The sequence below is a fragment of the Rhinolophus hipposideros genome (assembly GCF_964194185.1).
Source record: "Rhinolophus hipposideros genome assembly, chromosome: 19".
Lineage (NCBI taxonomy): Eukaryota > Metazoa > Chordata > Mammalia > Chiroptera > Rhinolophidae > Rhinolophus > Rhinolophus hipposideros.
Window position 1 is genome coordinate 52,946,882 of NC_138065.1, and position 20,008 is coordinate 52,966,889.

At 47.4% G+C, this 20,008-nt stretch overlaps 1 protein-coding gene across 4 annotated transcripts in view; it reads right to left on the reverse strand.

Annotated features, from left to right (window-relative positions):
• PBX1 (PBX homeobox 1) overlaps positions 1–19,658 on the reverse strand; it is a 244,762-nt gene extending 225,104 nt beyond the window's left edge. Inside the window, exons 1-3 of one of the 4 annotated variants that reach the window (XM_081025658.1) lie at positions 19,263–19,649; positions 18,796–19,070; positions 15,437–15,510 (exon numbers count right to left, since the gene is read on the reverse strand). In XM_081025658.1, coding sequence (XP_080881784.1) covers positions 15,437–15,510; positions 18,796–18,986 — 265 coding nt within the window. In that variant the 5' untranslated portion in view covers positions 18,987–19,070; positions 19,263–19,649. Of the gene's footprint in view, positions 1–15,436; positions 15,511–18,795 lie in introns of all 4 variants that reach the window. The other 3 variants (XM_081025660.1, XM_081025657.1, XM_081025659.1) reach the window with 3 other exon arrangements.
• Positions 19,659–20,008: the final 350 nt, after the last annotated feature.

Genomic DNA, 20,008 nt, shown 5'->3' on the forward strand with positions numbered 1-20,008 from the left:
CTGACTGTTTCGCAGAAATTCCTTAGTCTAATGAGGAAATCAAATCGTAAACCGGTAAAATTTGGTGAGTGTTGTGGGGGGGTTATTTATAAAGGGCTATAAAAAAATATAAAGGACGACATTTTGTTTGTCATTCTTGAGCAGATATTGTTTAGAAAAACGTCTATCATATCTCTTAGCATCTTATTATTGGGAACTGTGGAGAAATTTTGCACAGGACCTAGAACAAAAACAAAAACAAAAACTGCTTTCCCTAAACAACTGATTTGTTTTCAACTTTAAATGCTTTGAAATTTGAAACTAATCCTATTTCCCTTTTTGCTTTTGCTTCTAGGAAACGGAGACAAATCTGCAGCTAACATCTACAGGATCTGGACTGAACAAAATCCAAGAGTTGGGTAGCTATTTCCAGACCAGCAAAAAGATTGGGAAGACCACAACAAGAAAGGACTCATGCGTTTAGTCTTACACACTAACGTTCTCTTGCATTTAATTTTTCTACCTAAATGTTCTCTTCTAATTCCCCCACTTATGTACGAAGTCTCTTTGTATCACTTGTATCTTTTGGTAACCTGTTTGAATAACAGGTTTTGTTGACAAACAGAAGACAATCATATCCCTAACATAATCATCCCCCAAAAAGGAAAATTCTGACAGCCATAAGGAAAATGACAGGAAGAAAATGTAAACACGGGGGGGAAATATCAGTAACAGATACGGAGCTGGGGCAGTGCGGTTAAATTTCTTTTGTAAAATTGTCTTTATTAAGATCTTCCTGGCATTACACTGTGTTCGAAACAAGACATTTAAACAGGAGACCTTGTATGCCCTTCCAACACCTGGGAAGATATGGTGACAACAGGCCCAGCAAGTGTAACCACCACCTGGACGTCATTTCCACCCAAATCCTTTACCCCAGGAGGCTGTCTGGGCCAATCGCAAACCTGAGGAGCAGATGTCACCTCGTCAACACGGAGAACACCCACTTACTAAACAAGGAGCTGCTCCATGGGCCATTCTGACAAGAGGGGCTTGTCACTGGACACGAGGCTTTGAGGTCTCACCAATGAGGCTTCCTTCCATCTATACCACTGAGCAGCGTCTGAGCACCCCGCCTCAGGCATGGCCACACACAGTGGTGACAGGAGAGCAGAACCAGGAAGGGTGACAAGGACAAAACACTATGCCCTGCTTCACGTTCCTGTCAGAACCCCAGGCTTCTACGGAGCTAGAAACGGTCTCTCTCTCTCTCTCTCTCTCTCTCTCTCTCTCTCTCTCTCTCTCTCACACACACACATACACACACACACACACACACACACACACACACACACACACACACGATGGGCACCCAAGCTTTAGGCCACCTATGAAAAGTAGTCACACTTACTGTTTCCCCAAAAATAAGACCGGCTCTTACATTAATTTTTGCTCCCAAAGATGCATTAGGGCGTATGTTCAGGGGACATCATCCTGAAAAATCATGCTAGGGTTTATTTTCTGGTTAGGTCTTATTTTCGGGAAACACGGTATTACCTGAAAGAAATCAGGTAGATTCTAAAAAGGTAACAGGTAGAAGCCTAACGAAAATCAGGAAACGCCAAGATGCAGGTGGGACGTGTCCCCTTGGACTGGCATTTACAGCCGAGCACAGCCAAGGGGTGATTACGTCTGCGACCTGAGAAACACCACCAGAGATAGACAGAAGAAAACAATTTGTTTTCCAGGTAACTGAGTAGGATACACAGAATTTTCTTGGAAGAATCACCATTTGAAGAGCTGGCTGTCACTCAATGGGAGTGAATACTTTTGTAGGAAAGTCTACATCTAGTCAACCTTCCTCCATAAAACCTGTCCCGGCTCAGCCTCTCATTAGCTGCGTGACTTTAGAGACCTTTACTAAACTCTCTGGATCAGTTTCCTCATCGTAAAACCTGGGCTCACACGGCAGCTGCGCGGCCCTCGCTGGTCTGCGTGCACAGCCCTTCTGCCGCGGACGAGGGTGCCTGCCCTGCTGGGAGCCGCGCCTCTGCTGCTGACCCTCTCTCTTCAGCGTAAGGTGTCCACCTGACGCCCAGAGCACTGTCCCCTGCGAGCTCCCGAGATGTGGGAAACATGCGTAGAAGGTAACAGGTAAACCATCGACGAGGACAGCGCGCCTCCCTTCCTCAGCTGACTGCCAGGACAGACAGATAGACTGAGAGCCTGTGTGTTCCACAAGCCGAGCGGCCTCCATGGCCGGCCTGTTCCAGGAACTGGGCTGAACCAGCTCCTGGGCCAGTTTGATCCAAAGAGACAGCAGCTATTTCCTCACCAGCAGAAGGGCCGCGACGAGAAAGCCATCAGCGGCATGTCGGAAACCTTCAGGAGACAGGGTCATGGCAGAAGGCCTCTGAGAGCTTTCCGTTAGCCCAGCATCTCCGACCGGTGGGGACGGCGGGGACGGAGCTGGGTGCGGGGACAGTGCGAGTGTGAATGAGGAAGCTAACCGTGAAAATTTAATCTGTTAAAATAATGACCAGAGAATGAGAGATAATGCACAAATTGTCTAAGTGCGTTTATGGAATACATCATCCGTATGCAGGAATATATATAACTAAGTACGTTCGGTGATCAAAACGGATTCCAGCTGCTAGGACGCCCCGCTGTTTGTCTCCCTGCCGGAACCCTGGGGCGTGGAGGTAAATTTCACACTTCCTCTCAGGTCCCTCAGGCCCACTGCAAGCTTAAGCTGCCCAGGTGAGCAAATGTCACAGGGTACCTAGTCAGCAGGCCGTAAATTCCAGCCATCCCAGGGAAATGCCAAGTGGTCTCAGGTCACAAAGTGGGCAAATAGCAATTGGGAGGTGTGGGGGAGGCCCCCGTGGAGGGGGGAAGGGGACGAGAGAGAGTGAAGGGGGTGCAGAAGGGACATGCAGCCCTGGGTGACGGGCCTCAGGGAAAGACAAGAAGGCCACATGCGCCAGGACCCAAACACAGAGCGGCTCTCAGGCTCCCCAAGTGAAAAGCAGCATCGATGGCTCAGAGCTGCCTCTGCACGAGTGGTAATGAACTTCGGTCAGAACGACCGTCACAGCCACACGCTAAGGAACGCAGGGCTGTCGTGGGCACAGGGCTTTGGGGGCAGGTCGGAGGCCCACGACACCAGGAGCGTGACCGTGATTTAGGCCCCTTATGGGCCGTAAGCTCCAGTGGTCAAGACCACAAGCCACACGCGGCGATTCCTCGTCTCCTTCACGACGCCACCGCCAGAAAAGGTCCAGAAATAGTTGCTGAAGCACTGAGCGGACCGAAATGGAGCACAGACTCTGCCACTCCATCATGCCCTCCACGAAATCTGAAATGAAAATGCTAACTGGTCCAGAAAAGCTAAACCCAAACGAAACAGGAATTCCTTTTCAACTTTTTCATTTATTCAACCTGTGGGACATACGGGTGGTCTCCCAACATCTCCAGAATAAATGGGATTCAAAACATTTTGGTCAGACTTACTTAAAAACAATCAAGCTCCTATAACCCACACATTTGAAGGGCGACATTCCAGGGGTGACATGAGCGGTGAGGAGAAGACATATTCCAATGGCATCTTGACACGATGGCCCGAATGGAAGCCACCGTGTCCTGCTTCTCTCCGTGACTCCACAGTGGTCATTACAAAGATATCTCACCCAAATCCCCTCCAAAGGGTGGAGTCAGGGCAGTAGATTGGGGGAGGGAGTGTCCAAATTGGGAGCCAGGGAAGCAATTACTTTCATTCTTTATTATCTCCACTGCTGCTCTCATTTTCGCTACACTTAAACGTTTAGCTGCCACAACTGTAGCAATAAGAAGTAACATAGTAACATGTGAACTCACAACCTACACAGTAACCCTTCCCTCTCCGGAGTCACTGGGATGAGAAACTCATCCTGTGAGACTAAGAAGGGGTCTGATCCTCCCGCTGGTGGGTCACAGGCTGGGCTGGTGGAAATTTACAGAGAACCAATTCATAGATTTTCAAAGAAATTAGGGAATTCAACCTTTCTGACTTCCAGCTCCCCCACACTGATCCAATAGGAAGTTTCTGGAGGGTCTGTCGTAGGACCTGGTGTTTGCCCTGTGAGACTGTAACAGCTATAACACGTAGGAAAGCACAAGAATCCTTTTAAGAATAATAATCACACATCAAGACCATCTTTCCTAGTGGAACTTTCTAAGAAGAAAAATAAAGTGATACCGCTTAGGCCTGAGCTTGCTGACAGCCCCTTCCTGCCTCGGCTCCAGTAGACCAGGTGGGGGAGGGGACGCAACTCTGTGTGTGGGGAGGGGGGGCAGCAGGGGGAGCAACTACCCAAATCTAGTCTCTGTTTTCCCAAGACTCTTGCAAAAATAAGGCAGCTTGAAGCCCTTCAGACATTCCTCTGAGACAAGACAAGCTGCCATATAAGAAACGAGGCAGGTTTGGGGGCCCCAAACCTTCTCCAACTGTTAAAGAAATCAGGCCAAGCTTAACAGAAACAAATGTCAGTGCTGTTTAAAGACATCAAGGTTCTCTGGGTTAAAAATCTCCCCAGGGGAAGACGGAGTGCTCAGGGGAAGACGGCTGCTCAGGGGTGCTCCCAGTGAGAACTGAGAGAGAAGATGGGAGGGTTGCTGCAGGAAGTCCAGACGGAGGTATCTGACTCATTCCAACACCACTGAGCATGAGTGGGAATATTTACTGACTAAAGGAAACAGTGCAGAGCCACCCAAGAAAGGAGCTGCACGCTGACACACGTGTGTGAACACACACTCGGCCACATGTGTGCACACCGCCCTCCCCCCATCTCACTTCTGTATGCTCAACCACCAGGATGTCTGCACAGCATGGGCACTGCCCCCCAAAATGCAGCCTGGACCTGTGCAGGGACAGGCCCCGGGCTGCTGCCTGGGGACAGAGCCGCACGTACCTTGAGGCCCAGGCTGGAAATGCTCCCGTTGGGTGGGGCCCTTTCCTATCACCCTGAGGTCAGCCTGGATGGAGGAGCTGGCCCGGGAGCCAGCAAGCAGGGACATAACGGAGGCAGAGCCAAGCCCCACGCTGGGCACTCAGCCTCCCGGTGCATGCTGGTGGCCTGTGCAGGGCTGGGGAGCTGGCGGGGCTCAGGCCGCACCCCTTCTCCGTGCCTGAGTGCCGGTGCCGCGTGCACGAGGCCCACACTTGGGCCAGCAGCTTGGCACAGGAGGCCCCGCGCCCCCAGCCCCTCCTCTGCGAGGCTGGTGGTGCAGGTTTCCAGCGAGGCCCCGCATCACGCTGCTGCCCAAATGCGGCCTCTCGTCTGAGCCCCAGGCCGTGGGGCTCCTCCAGGGTTTCTGAGCATTTCTCAAGTTCCCAAGGTTTCATTTGGGGGGGTACATCCCCTGAAACACCTCCCAGATGACTCTGACTTCTCCCCTCCGCCTGATCTGAGCTCCAAGCTCACTTCCTTTGCTTGTTGTGTTTTCCTTTCCCCCTTCTTGGCCTCAGGATGAAGCTGCTTTCATTTATTCCTCACACCCTGTGGTTCCTCGTCAGCCTTCACCCACAGCATCTCCCGGGCACCCACCCAGGTGCCCCCCAGCCCGCCCCACAAGGGGTTAGGATTACAGGCACCCTGGAAAGGAGGCCACACAAAGGCCAGCTGGTCCTGTGGTGCCCACTGTGTTTTTAAGTGTCTGTTCACGTACACGGGTGCAGGGCCCCGAGCTCGTCATGAAATGCCATAGGAAGGAAGTGCCTCTCCACCCTCCTATCCAGAGAGCCGCGCAGGCTGGGCGCACCTTTGGGGCCTGTGAAACGCCTTCTTTGTTGGGGACAGAAGATTAAGGCCAACTGTGGACTCTGGGACAATGGAAATTATCACGGGGCTCCTCTCAGGAGGAGCACCTACCGCTCTCAGCCAGACCCCTGGCTCTAGGCCCCCCAGCACCGGCCCTCCAGCATCGCCGACGGTTCCCAAGGCGGACAGAGGCGCGGCTTTCCTCTCACACTCACTGGACCGCACTTTAAGGAAAATCAAACACCTCTGTAAACACCCCCACTTTAACTTTCCAGACGCCCCCCTGACAGGTAGGTGAGAAGCAGGCATTATTGTAGGATTTCAGTGGCGGCAAATGGTGAACAAGTTCTTAGTGCCAAAGTGAAAACCAAAGCTGAGTTTCCTGACCTCCTGGGCTGCAGCGTATAAACTCGCAAAGGAACACTGCAGTGCCAACCTGCCACCGCAGGTCTCGGTATTTCCCAAACGCCATTTCCAGTCTAGAGCCCAATCGCTACAAATGCACTGGAGGCAAAAGCAGCATTATCTGCATTCGGCCATGGGACTGCCTGCCGGGCCTTGTGCTGCGATGCTCAAAGATTCACTTTAAAAAAGGGAACAATCACGAAGTTTCTGCCCTTCCATTCGCCTTCTCCAATTCGACTTGAGGGGTGGAGGCAGCTTTCAGCCGCCATGAGCAGTGTCACAGGCCTGTCTGGAAAAGACCAGAGGAGCCACGGGACACGTCAGAGCTGCCACAACAAGGACGTGTTTCCTTTTCTCAGTGCTGCTCGCGGCGTCCTCCCCGGGAGCCTGGCCTTGGCAGGGAACATGCTGGGCTCATGACACACGAATGTGGGTCACGTTAGACGCTCCAGAGACACTCACCGCGTGGATGTGGAAACCTGAGATGACGAGGTTAAATGGCATTCTCAAAATAACGTGCGAACTTGAAAGCCATCAGCGTCAGGCCTCGGCCTCCAGGCTTGGGGTCCAGCAAACTGGGCACAGTTTCTAGCTGTAGAAAACGAGGTGGCTATGCCACCCAGTCATGATACTTTAGGGGTCACTTCAGTTTGTCAGAATAAGGAAACAAAGCTTAAGCAAGGCGTTAGGGGAAGAAAGAAGGAGAGAGACGTCCCAGCCGTGGAAGTTCCCTCCCGAAAAAAGATGCCTCGGACGTGCTTCTTCCAATTGCCACCGAACTAGCAGGTCACATCTGAGTGGGGAACAACCACGTGTCTTCCTCAGAGTAAAAATGGAGCCAAAAAAGAACAAAGCAAATCTTCGTGCCAGAACAGCCATTGCGTGGCTGTGCCGTCCGGCGAAGTGGACACGAGCCGCACGTGGCTGTGAGCACTCGAAGTGTGGCTCGTCCCAAGGGAAGAGGTACCGTGTGTGTAAAATACACAGTGGCTTTCAAAGCTTTAGGACAAAAAAAAAAAAAAAAAAGGAAAAAAAATGTCTCATTAAAGTTTTTATGTTGATCACACGTTGAAATGTTTTAGATATATCAGGATTTAAATACCATGTATTATTAGAATTAATTTCCGCTGTTTCTTTGTACATTTTTTAAAATGGGCTACAAGAAATGTGAAACATTACATTTCAAATGGCGTGTGTGCATGTGTGTGCCTGTGTGTGCGTGTGTGTGCATGTGCGTGTGTGTGCCTGTGTGTGTATGTGTGCGTGTGTGTGCGTGTGTGTGTGTGTGCGTGTGTGTGTGCGTGTGTGTGTGTGCGTGTGTGTGTGCCTGTGTGTGTGCGTGCGTGTGTGCCTGTGTGTGTGCGTGCGTGTGTGTGTGCGTGTGTGCATGTGTGTTCACTGAACAGCCCTGAGCGGGTCTCCCCCCTAGAACGGGAGGCTTGAAGAGGGGAGATGCCGGAATGCTGGGCTGCGTTCACTGAGCTGTGCCTAAGATGTTTTTCCCTCCCGTGTACACAACCATTTAAGGCATGTAACGCAGGGTCGGGAAGTGCTCCGTGGGCCTGCGAGTCGGCCAGGGCTGAGAGAACAGCCAACCTGGACAGACAGAGCCAAACCAGCGACAGGCGAGGGCAGCAGTCTGCCGCGTGGTGTCAGGAAAATCACAGTACTTGCCATGTACTGAGGACACCCGAGGAACTCTGAGCTTTGTAGTCTCGTCTTGTTTGGCCCTTTCTGCAACCTGACGAGGTAGCTTTCCTGCCCATATGAGGAAACTGAAGCTCCATGAAATCAAATCATGTGCTCATGTCACATAACAAGCTAGGACTTGAGTCCAGCTTGCTTTTCCTCAAAGTCCACGCCAGCCGTCCTCTCTCTGTTGCAAATGGCTTCCTCTCGGGAGCCTGACACAGGACTTCCACAGTAGAGATTCATTCCTTCGACTGAGAATTTTCCTCTTCGTCACGCACATCGCTGAGAGGGGCTTCACATACAGCCTGGTCATGCAAACTTCAAGCCAAACATATTCATCAGAATATTGTTTCCTTAGAGTAAGTATTGATCAAAGAAGACAAAAAAGGACAGTCGAGCCCTGAACAGGGAGGTGAGGAGAGGTCACTGATTGGAGAAAAAGGTTGAAAAAATGGAACGCTGGGTGTGCCAACGACAAACTTAGCGTCACTTACCACATGACTCCAGAATACACCTACCACAGCCCCCCTACAAAACAGCGGGGCAGCTCCTCGAAACGCTGAACACGGAGCTAGTACACGACCCAGCAAGTCCACTCCTAGGCATCTCACCAGAGAAATAAAAACATGTCCATGCAAAACTTGTGTGCAAACATCCCCGGCAACGCCAACACATGGAAACAACCTAAATGTCCACCGACCAACCGATGGACGATAAACAAAAAGCGGTCCAGCCATCGGCGGAGTATTACCCAGTCACGAAAAGGAAGGAGATACTGGCACCAGCTGAAGCACGGACGAAGCCTGAAAACATTATGCCAAGAGACAGAAGCTACTTACAAAACGTGTTGCATGATTCCATTTATGTGAAAATGTCCAGAACAGGCAAATCCATAGAGACAGAGCTTAGTGGTCACTGAGGGCTAAGCAAAGGGAGAAATACAAACTGACTGATAATGGGTACTGGGTTTTGTGGCGGGGAGGGGAATGAAAATACCCTAAATTTAGACGGTGGTGATGGTTGCACAATTTTGTGAATATAGTAAAACCACTGAACTGTACACTTAAAATGGGTGAATTCCATGATATATGAAATGTAGCTCAGAAAACTATAAAAAAGAAACTTACTCTGTATGAAGGCTGCTATTATGACAAAGAGAACATTTTTCCTAAATAAGGAACATATTAGGAAGACAAGGAGAGGTCCTAAACACTCTCTTCTTGCTTTGAAACTTTGTGAGTTGAATGGATGTGCCTATGTGTTTTCAGAGGGAAAATAGTTTTCACTGTGATTACATAATATCTCCAGTTGCTGATACTAAGAAAACACCATCACTAATGTATGCAATTCTAGCTTTTTAGGGGGTTGGTGTCCAGTGTGTGGATAATTAAAAACCTTTGTCTTTGTTTTTACCCCCTTTTTTCCTCTCTCTTTTTTCAACCGAGTGCCAGCCTTTTGGCCAGAGATAGCTAATTCTCACTTTGAGAGAATGGCAAGAGAAACAAAAGAAAGCCAATCTTAAATTCAGCAATTTTGGTCTCTTTTCAGCATAGAATCACAGAGTCTTGGAATTGGCTTGGTCTTTAGGGACCATCTGGTGCAAGCCTCTTTTTTCCCTCCAAGAAAACAGGGCCAGAAATAATAAGAGCTAACAGTTACTGACTGTTTACTCTGTACCAGGCACTGTAATTTACATATATTACCTCATGTAATCCTAACAACCCCTGAGAGATACCATTATCTTCATCTGCTAAGTGAGGAAAATGAGGCACGGAGAGCTTTAATGACTTGAATAAGGTCACACAGCAAAAAGTGGGGGATCGGTGACGCTAGCCCAGTCAGCTAGCCCAGTAGCCAAGTCCCCAACTACTACAGTTTCTCCTAAAATCACTGAAGTAATTTGCCTGTCATCCTGTAACTGTTTTGTGGAAGGTCCCGAACGAGTCCAGGTGTGAGGCATCCACCCCAGCACCCACTCATGACAAACGTGTCAGTGGAAGATGTCGCTGAAACCATGACCTGAACCAAAAGGGATCAATTTCTCCACCAATTGCCATCTTGATCTCCACCAATAATTGAGAGATTGAAACGGAGCTGTCAGAGATAAGAAGGCCTTCCGGGGAGTAACTCCTGGCCTTATTCTGCCATAAAGGGAGACAGGTTTTATAAGCTGATGACAGTCTATACCCGCACTTTCTTTTTTCTCTTTTTCTGGAAATCACTCTGCCAAGTTCGGAGAAGTGACATCTCTGAGATGCGGACAGGGCAAAAGATTCAACCATCGACGCCTCCACGCGAGAGGCCAGGAACCACCCACCACTCAGTGAGAGACCAGTAGGTGCGCTTTGTTGGCCCGAAAGAGTTAACACATGACATCCTATGAGATGGAACAGGATATGAGTCCTCAGATAATTTATTATAGAAGCTAAAGCATCTTTTATTATACAGCCCAGAGAGTGCAGAGCACTTTGCAAACAACTCATTAATCCACCTGATTTTATTTATCAATCACGGCCTTTCTTACATCTCCCCATACTTGCTTAGGGCTGGAACCAGCATTATATAATTCCCCCAGCCCCGGCTGAAACGGCAGTGCAAATGGACGGGTGCCCCCAGGTCATAGGACGCTGAATAACAGCTGTCTGGGGAGCTGGACCCGGGACACTGCCTCTATCATGTGGGGTTGGGGGTCCATTTTCTTTTTTAATAAAAAGGAAAAGGAATAAAAGGATATTTAGAGTCATATCACCAAGTTCAAAGCATAACGGCATCCATCTAGAAGAGGTTTGAAACCAGCATTAAGGCTAAGGTTTCCTAAAGCGTGCATGTAAAAACTGGATCTCAAAAGAAGCCAGGGTTATGGGTCACATTAGAATTAACATGCCTCCCTAGTAAAGTATGTTCAGTATCTAAGTTTTGGATTGTTTACTTGCTTGGGGGTATGTTTTGTAATCCTGCCCACAACAGCCACCAGAAGTTCACGTATGTCAGTAGAAAAAACATGACAGGACAGCACCAGCACTGAGCGACACACAGGCAGCCCCCACCCCGAAACCCACACCCTCTCCTCCCAGCTCCTGACACCCCACACTTCCTAGGTCACAAGTCGCTCTCCTTGCTTCCCCTCTCACAAATCCCCTTCCAGCTTCCTCGGTTTAGCCTAAATCTAAGTAGACTCCCCTATTGTTAGAAGAAATGACAGCAAATTTCCAAAAATCTCTTCTGCTACGTTTGACCCAACTGCCCTTTGCACCTTCTTCCCTACCTCTCAGATGCCAGAATTTGTCTAAAAATCGATTACACACAAGTGACTGGACCTGAGGGACACGTCTCCCCATGAGCTCACTGTATGTCCAGGAGCCCTGGAGCTGACGTCCAGGTCACAATAACTGGGACGCCGTGTGACCACAATACTTCTGTGTCCCATGTTGCTACGCCCCAGACGTGGTGTCAGGGAGAACGTCAGGGAGAACGCTGGGGCTCCCCGACCTTGGCTTTGCGCCCCTTCTCTCTCTCTCAGTCCCTTGGGGGAAAAACCCCCACAAATACTTGAATTCTCTCATCAGCAAGAAAAAGGGTTTGCATTTGCCTGCTGCAGATGGACTTCTGGGAAAAGTCACTCTTGCCAGTTCCACTCCAAGGGGAATCTGATCAGAGGCAGCTCGAAATCGTCTGAAGTTATTTCAGCCCTGTCCTCTGCTCAAAGCCTGACACGATCAGAATTATTTCCCTGCCCCATACAGCATCCTTCCATAGCGCCCCTGCCCCTACATATAAAACACACACGTGCACATGTGTGCACGCACACGCAAATTATCCTGTAATGCTGTAAGGAGAGGAGTAGACACCGCATAATGTAATTGCCATATTAAAAAGAAGTGGCAGGTGAGAATAATAAGGGAGGTGTCAAAAGTGAAATACAGTAGTAGACTCAAAAAAAAAAAAAACTACAGTTCTGTGATGGGGGTGTTAATTGAACACAGAGAAAAAAGAACAGAGAGAGAACAAAAGGGTGTTAAAGGAGCAAAAACTAATTTTTTAACCTCCTTCAGTGACCTGATTTGCGTTAACTTCAGTGCACAGAAGGAAAACTAGAAAGTGCCACCTATAGCTGTTATGTTCTAAAATTAAAACCTAGTCACAACAATGACAGCTATTCACTGTTATCTATAAATATTCTCCTCGGTAAATGGCACCCAATAGTTTCTGGGTTTTCCTAATTTTTAAACCGGCATGATTTTTTGACACAAAAGTAAAAAGGAAAATCAAGAAACGTTTTAAAAGATACTCAAGGTCTTTTTAAGAAAAGCGATCTTTGCCTGGGGTTCTCCTTCTCTTCCCTTCCACCACCCCACTACCACCGCATTTACACATATGGAAGATGCAGCTTATTGCTAACATGTCCGAAGACAAGAAATGGTTCCTGAAAAACAAAGAAAATGACATATTAAGTGGTCCCCAGAAGGAGCAAGCAGATAAAAGGCACTTCTGAAATGCACATTGCTGCAGATGTAGACGGGTTTTCCCTGCTGCTGTTTGAGATCTGCTTGCCGAGCATGTTGCAGGCATTCTTTCTTCTTAGCATTTATTTTAAAAAGCAAAAAGGTATCAAATAAAGGCTTACCCACGCTCTGAAGCAAGAAGACTCACGGGTTCTTTTTTTCCTCAATACCCCCACAGTAATTTCTGACTTCAATACCTATCAATCACTGTAATGTAGCCGGTTCTGCCGACTTTGGGTGCATGTGTTTCCTTCAAGTTCCAAAAGCTTGGCGAGACAGTCTTAGCTGGTTTTCCTACTTACTTAGAGTTTTCCAACTAAAATCAGTAACAAAAGCAAAAACAGCAAATGGATGCAATGCCTGTGTTCCTGTGGGTCCTTACAGAGACCTAGGCAAGCCACAGGCACGAACTCCCAGTGAGAATACAAACACACACACAAAGCCCGCCCGACACCAAGCGACGTCCACAAGGCTTCAGACGGAAGCTCAAAATTACTCATTAAATGCGGGGACGGCAGGGACGCTTGAAATTAAGAACACAATGAAGGAATGGATGTGAACTGACCATCCCAGCGACCTTTTCACTCGCTCTGTATCAACAGAAAATAAAAGCTCCTGCAACTTCACACTTGGAGTGTCTCAGACACATCCACATGCACACAGGCTGGCGTGGGACCAGGCTTCAGCAGAGCCTGAGCTGGAAGTGACCGAGCTCCAGAATCAGAGGGCTCTTTGCAACACCACACGGTCTCCCCCCGCCCAAGGACACACAACATTCCAGGGGAGGTTTATTCCGTCCCCCTCGGCCTTCCAACACACTAGCTGAAGAACAAGAGGGAAGTAGGCCCTTTTTCATCTTTTCTTTTTTTTCACTTTCCCCCACCAATGCCCTCTCAATCCAAAACTGTGCGTGTGTGTGTGTGCGCGCGCGCGCGTGTGTGTGCGTGCGCACATTTCCCCTTTCCCACGGGGGCAGTGATCCCGATCATTTTCAATTTACAGGATTTGTACTTGACAAAGTATTTTTAAATATATTATTCTAGAGACAACACATAAAACCTTCATTTAGATTTTTAAAGATCTCCAAATATTCATGTCATTCAATGACCGAAAATTTAAAAAAACAAAATACATACTCCAACAATAAATTTCAGCTCCCGTGTGTTATTTTAACCAATGCCACGGCTTCGCAGCACCATAGTTTAGCCAGTGTGAATAAGGCACAAGCTCTCTAACCCCCACTGGAATCAGATCTCCACTCCTGCTCACTCACTTTGACCCACTGCCTCAGTGGGCTTTAATTAGAAGACTGGAATTAAACACTTTGGCCACAACCTCCAGTTCAGTGCCCTGATGAGCTTCCTTTCAATAAAAATCTCATAATGTGTCCTCAAAAACGAAGTCCCTGGAGCCTGGATTACCAATATGTCTTTATATCTTGATTCTACACCTTATGAGTCAAGGTCCGTAGGGCACGTACTAGATTAGAAACAAATTTCAACAAACCAAACAGTCAGAGTAAATAAGCATCAAGACCACAAAAGAAAATGAGAAGGAAGAAAAAAGGGGAGAGGCACGAAATGTATATATGCACTTACGTTTCCTTCTCTGAGCTAATCGGGAGGAAAAAAAAAAAAAACCACTGAAAACTAAAAAGTGTGACAAACTGAAGGGGCGCTTTGATATCCGTACACACAACCCACAAATCTCTTAAAAGGTGTCTCACAGCTGAAATAATGCAATTAACAGCTTCGCAATAAGGTTAGGGCTGGGCCAGGGCACCTGGGGCACCCAGAAGACCCTCCCAGCGTCGTTACTCAGGCGCTTTGTCTAGGATACCATGCCCGGCACAAATAACATTCAACAAAGCAGCTGCTTACTAATTTTACACACAATCCAAGCCCCAAGTAATTACATAGTCCATCAACGGTCACATCTTGAAACTATTTATTTTTTAAAAGAGAAACACACAGAGAGAGCTCTCAAATAGAAAACCACCCTGGGTGCCCTGCGCCCCCCCCCCTTTTTATGTGTAACTATCAATGTATATCAACTGGGCATGCAATCATATTTATTGTCACTTTCATTCACGTCATGCCCTTGCTTATATGGTTTAGATATGAATTATTGACTGTTACGCTCCTTGTTGTAAAAAATAAATAAATAAATGGGATGTCAGGTACTTTGCTCTGAAGCCAGAGAGTCAGAGCCGGGCAGAAGCTCCCGCTTCTTAGAACCGCCCCGCGTTCCTCCTGGTTCCTGACTCCCTGGCTTCAGATCGCCTCCTCAACTCTTTCTTGCTCCGAGACAGAGATTCACCCACTTTAGGAAGTGAAGGCTTCAAATCAACCAACGAGCGGATGTTGCTGCGGGTCCTTTCCAGAACATCTGTTAAGAGTACCTCTGATGGATGGCTGCTATTTTTTAATTGTTGCTTTAAAATTTAAATGCCCTCGTGGGACGTGTTATGGTGTCTAGAAAGCAGAAAAACACCCGAAAGAGTGATCTCGTGGAGCTGTGTTCTCCTAAAGGCAAGGGTTCTCCCTGATAGGACACCACAGGTCACCTGGACCCCCAGACCCTGCGGCGTAGGGCTGCCTGCACTTCCCGCAGAGGTAGCTGACAACCCCGGCAGAGCTGCTGCATGGAAGTATAAGCAAAAGGAAAGGAAATTTTAAACAACTCCCCCAGAATGAGTGTTTCAAAGATGGACCAAACGTATTCCTTCAGGAAATGGACTTTTACTTTCATATTTTCCCCCAAAAGCACATCATTCTATCAATGTCCCTTCAGAACTGCTATGTGAGCCCCAACTCCAAAGAAGCCAGGAACAGACTTAAGGACAATAACCCAGCAACGCTTGCAAAGCACTGCCCAGGACACTTGGTGCTTCTTGTCTGGGAAGCAGACCACTGGGACGCCCTGCGGATGGCACACGCGATCAATCTTGACAATACTTCTATTCTGCAATTTTAATATTTAAAGAATGGGTTCCTGATTGCTGGTTAAGCGACTCAATTGGCCAAAGAAAATGCTTAAGTGTCGGAATCTCAGTCCTACCTGTTTTTTCTTTGATTTCGCACAGCACGTTGAACAAGGCAGGCTTCATCCGGTGGCAGTTTAAAGCATGTTTTCTGCAAGAAACAAAACAACAACATCATAGCTTAGGTGCACTTTCAAGATCAAACTGCTGATAATGTATGAGCGGGGGAAAAACTGAACATTGAGCCAAAATGATATACCAAGCAGAAGTCTGTGGCCTGCTTCAGTTGTTCCATAGCTTAATATAGAGAGCCCGCCACAGAAATCATATTAATTAGCAGGGGGAGAGTAGGGGTTTAACTACAGAACAGAACTAACACCAATTACGCCCAGTTAGGCAGAGCTGTTTTGGTTTTTTATTTAAGTACTTGAATCGAAGTGGAATTCTTAACCAATAATCATATCGGGCAGTGGACACAGCGTAGCCCACAGCATGGGTTAACAGTATTGTACAATCCATGCCTCCACCGTCTAGGAGCTGTCTGCCTCTTGGAGTGTGTGTGCGCGCGCGCGCGCGTGTGTGTGTGTGTGTGTGTGTTTTCAAATTTAATTCACCCATGTGTTCGAATTCATTCCGCAGATTCGTATTCTCATAAACACAAGACGCTTGAAAGGTCTGAGCAGAACTGTCAATTTATAAAATTTCAGTCCCCAAGTTAAAGAGTATGGAAATGCATTGCCAGGGGGCAAACATACTCATATGGGGAGTAAATTCATTTCTCTGTGTTCACATTATGCCTCTTGTGCACACACCGCTTATTTGCAGGTGTTGAAATTCAATTATTTACAATTAGGACCTTGCGCCCATTGGGGAAAAAAATAAATACAATTCTGCCTCTTAGATTAGTGACTTACCTGGTTCTTGAGTGTGTCTGCATTCAGAATGCACTTGAGGAACAAAACAATACCTTTCCCTTTATTTTACTGTGGAAGCACTTAGCAGCAGGATGTTGTTTTGGAAACAAAACACTGATCGAATTGGCTATTGGCTGAGGGAATTCTGTGTACTAACTAAAATTAATGTGTAAAGATAAATGAAAGCCCCTGGCATTCAAAACGCATGCAATTCTTCTTTAATCCCTTTGAAAGTTAAAAAAAACACAAAAAAAACACATAGACACACGTCCTCCTGGAGAACAGAAACCAGCATTGCTCTATGTACTGTACAGCAGAGGAGTAATCAGCTCAAAATTCAAGAGTATCAAAATAAATAAATACATATATTGAATCTAAAATACTAGTGGTTTACTTTGTAAGTAATAAATGTATCTTATGAAGGTGTGAGTAGGGAAAGAAAAAACAGATACAGTATTTGCTAAGTAGAGTTACATTGTTAAACCAAAAAGAAAGCTTAGTGGTGATTTAGTTTTGTCCGGTGAAAAAAAGGTGGAAAAGACTTAATGTATCAAAGATTTCTTTGGGGGCCTTTTAAACTAGTTTTCACTAATTGTATTCTTATACCTATATAGGCCCAAATTCCAAAAGAAAACAGAAAGAAAAAAACAAAACAAAACAAACAAACAAAAAAAAGCAAAAGGAAACCCCCCACGGCTTTAAAGAAGAGATATTGAATTTCCACAACATATCAGTGGGGCTGTAGAGAGAGAAGAGAAATTTCCCTGTCCCCAAATTGTGTGTGATCTCTCTCGGCATCTAGGCCATTAAAGGGGGAACCGCCAAGCAACGGCTATCCTCAGTTTTACAAAAAGGAGCAGGATAAACACCAGAAAAGTGGTGAATCTCCAGTTTTACTGGCCCCTTCCACTTCACAAACTTGCTATTAAAGCAGTTTATTGGTATATCTGAGTTTATTTTTCTGGAACAATATAATGGAGAAATCTGTTCTAATTCAAAAAGAGACTGCCAGTGGGAAATCTTCCCTTACCATACCTATTAGCTTTTTTTTTTCTCTTTCTGAAAATAAAATTCAAAAACAGCACTGATTAATTTTGGAAAACTTTCTCCTATTTTAAAACATTTGTAATAGTTCCAGTCTTTGAACATTTCTAAGTTTTCGAGCACTGTAAACCTCAGTACTGTTGGAGTATACATGTTGCATGTGCTTAAATACGACTGTAATTCATAACATCCATGTTTTCAACTGTTTCTTCTCGTCTCGACTCAAAATTCCTATTTCCCTAACATGAAAATACATACATGACGATGTCTTTTCCATGACTGAGTCATTTGAGGTACAGGAATTGTGTATGTATTTTTTTTTATTTAAATACTACTTCTGAGATTTAACAAAGCTGAGCAACTGTAAACATATATGTGATCATTAGATTTTTTAAATTCTTCCTTTCGAGATGGGCAAGGGCAAGATATTAGTGGCTTGCCATTGAGTCTACGTTTTATTTTAAAGAGAATTTACTGTAAAATTCTAGAGTGGAGAGCTATGTACTTGGCGATGGGTGAAGTTGAGAAGCTACCCAGTTTATTTATCATGTTTCTTTAATGAAGACCGTCATGTCCTGTAGTATTGAAACACACAAAATTCACACATGCCTTCATTTCTATGTAGTTGCATTCTAAGTGGCCCTGAGAGAAGATGGGGAAAAGAGAGTGCTTGATTTTTGTCCCCCAACCCCTTTTGAAAGGACCATACATTCTGTGCCATGGAGGTTAGTAAACCGGCTCAAATTAGGAGACCATACAGTTAAACTAAACATCCTGGTTTCTTACAAGTAACAAATATGTCTAAAAGCAAAAGTACCTCTTATATCTTTCTATCAGCTCTTTTTGAAAGAATTAAATGAAAACAAAATATTTTCTGGATAGCTGACAACTAGTGACAAAGGATTATCTTGCTTTTTTTAAAAGGGGGAGAAAGGGGAAAAGATGAAAATTAATTTTGGAGGGGTATATCAAGAAAGAAAATCAGAAGTCTCTGATTTAGGTAAGGAGTCAACTAAATTTGTAAATAAAGTGTTCTTGGAACATTTTATTTTGTAACGTCACTGGGTCCCTAAACAAGAAGACATGGAATGCTGTTCAAAACTTGACAATTCTGTTCTCCCTGGCACTTTTCTTTAAAGCAGTAAAAAGTGCTGAGGGCCGCTTTTGGATCAGTTGGCAGTATTTTCTGCGTGCCTGAGTGTTTGTGTGGATATCTGTGAATGCTTCTGTGTTCACACACACACACACACACGCACACACAATATGCACACAGCCACCTCACGGCAGGGGCGGTTACAGTTCAGAGAACAACGCTCCTTCAAATTTCACTCCTCCGCCATAGAGTTGCTCGTCAAAATGGGAAAAGAAATAACATTTTAAAAGAAAGCGCTGTGTTGCCTCGGTTCCCATTGTTTCCCCCTGCGAGGGAAGAAAAACAAAAAAAACCCAAGAAAGGAAAAGAAAAGGCTGCGTCTCACCTGGCCTGCGCCTCATCCAAACTCTGGTCCGTGATGGTCATGATCTGCTGTAGGATGTCCCCGATGTCCTGCTTCCTGCCGCCCTCCCCCTCGGTCCCCGCGGCCCCGTCCTGCAAGTGCTGGGACAGGCCGGGGTGCCCGGCCATGCCGACCCCCGCGTGGGCGTGCATCAGCCTGGGCTGCTCGTCCATCTCCGAGCAGCGCAGCCCGGTTCCTGCTCCTGAGCGCGGCTCCGGGAAGCACCAGGCTTTTATCCGTCAAGCTGTCTTCAAATCCTTTTCAGGATAAACAGGGCAGGGGAAAAAAAGAAGACCAAAAGAAAAAAAAATCCCTTTGCCTCTTTGCAGGGTGGTGGGAGGATGGGGAGTGGGGAGGGGGAGGGGGCGTGGAGGGGTTGCGGGGTAAGGGTGGGGAGGAGGGTTGGTGGGGAAGGGTGTTGACTCCAAAAAGCAAGGAAAATAAACCACCTTCCCACTGGACGACAAGAAATCAGAGCTGGCTTGGGGTTGTTCAGTCCGGTCTCCTTGGCAAGGCAGGAATGGGCTCCCGGCGCTTAAATCTGTGGCTTAATCCTTTTGCAAATATGCACGGATCGGGAGAAAGGAGAGCCAGGCAGGGGGATTGCAATGCAAACTTTCCCCCCGCCCCCCGCTGCCCCCCACCCCCACTCCCGGCCGGAGTGATCCCAAAGGGGGTGGGCTGGAGCCAGAGCCGATCCCCCGGCCGCGGCGCAGGCAGAGCACGGGTTCGCTCCTCCTCCGGCTCTGCAAACTCCAGCAGCCCCGCCAGCCTCCTGCTTTTGTTTAGCTCAGGCTCAGGACTCCAGAAACACACACAGAAAAACCACAGCCTGCGAGGAGAGGGAGGAGAAGGAGAAGGAGGAGGAGGAAAGGGAGGGAGGAGAGGGGAGGGGGCCGGGGGAGGGGGAGGGGCGGGAGAAGAGGTGGGGGGAGGGAGGGGCCGTGGCCACGCCCCTTTCTCTGATTGGCCCTCCGAGAGAACACGGGCCACGCCCCCCTCCCTGATTGGCCATCTGTGAGAAGACGGCCCCTCCTCCCCCGCTTTCCTGCTGGCACCTCCTCCTGGGCCTCCTTGGGCTCCTCCCCGCCCGGCGCCCTGTCAATCAGGGTTCAGAGGTGGGCCGGGAAGGAGGCTGAGCTAACACCCAGCCTCCAGTCTTAAAGGTGCAATGGTACCCAGGTCCCAGCGAGTT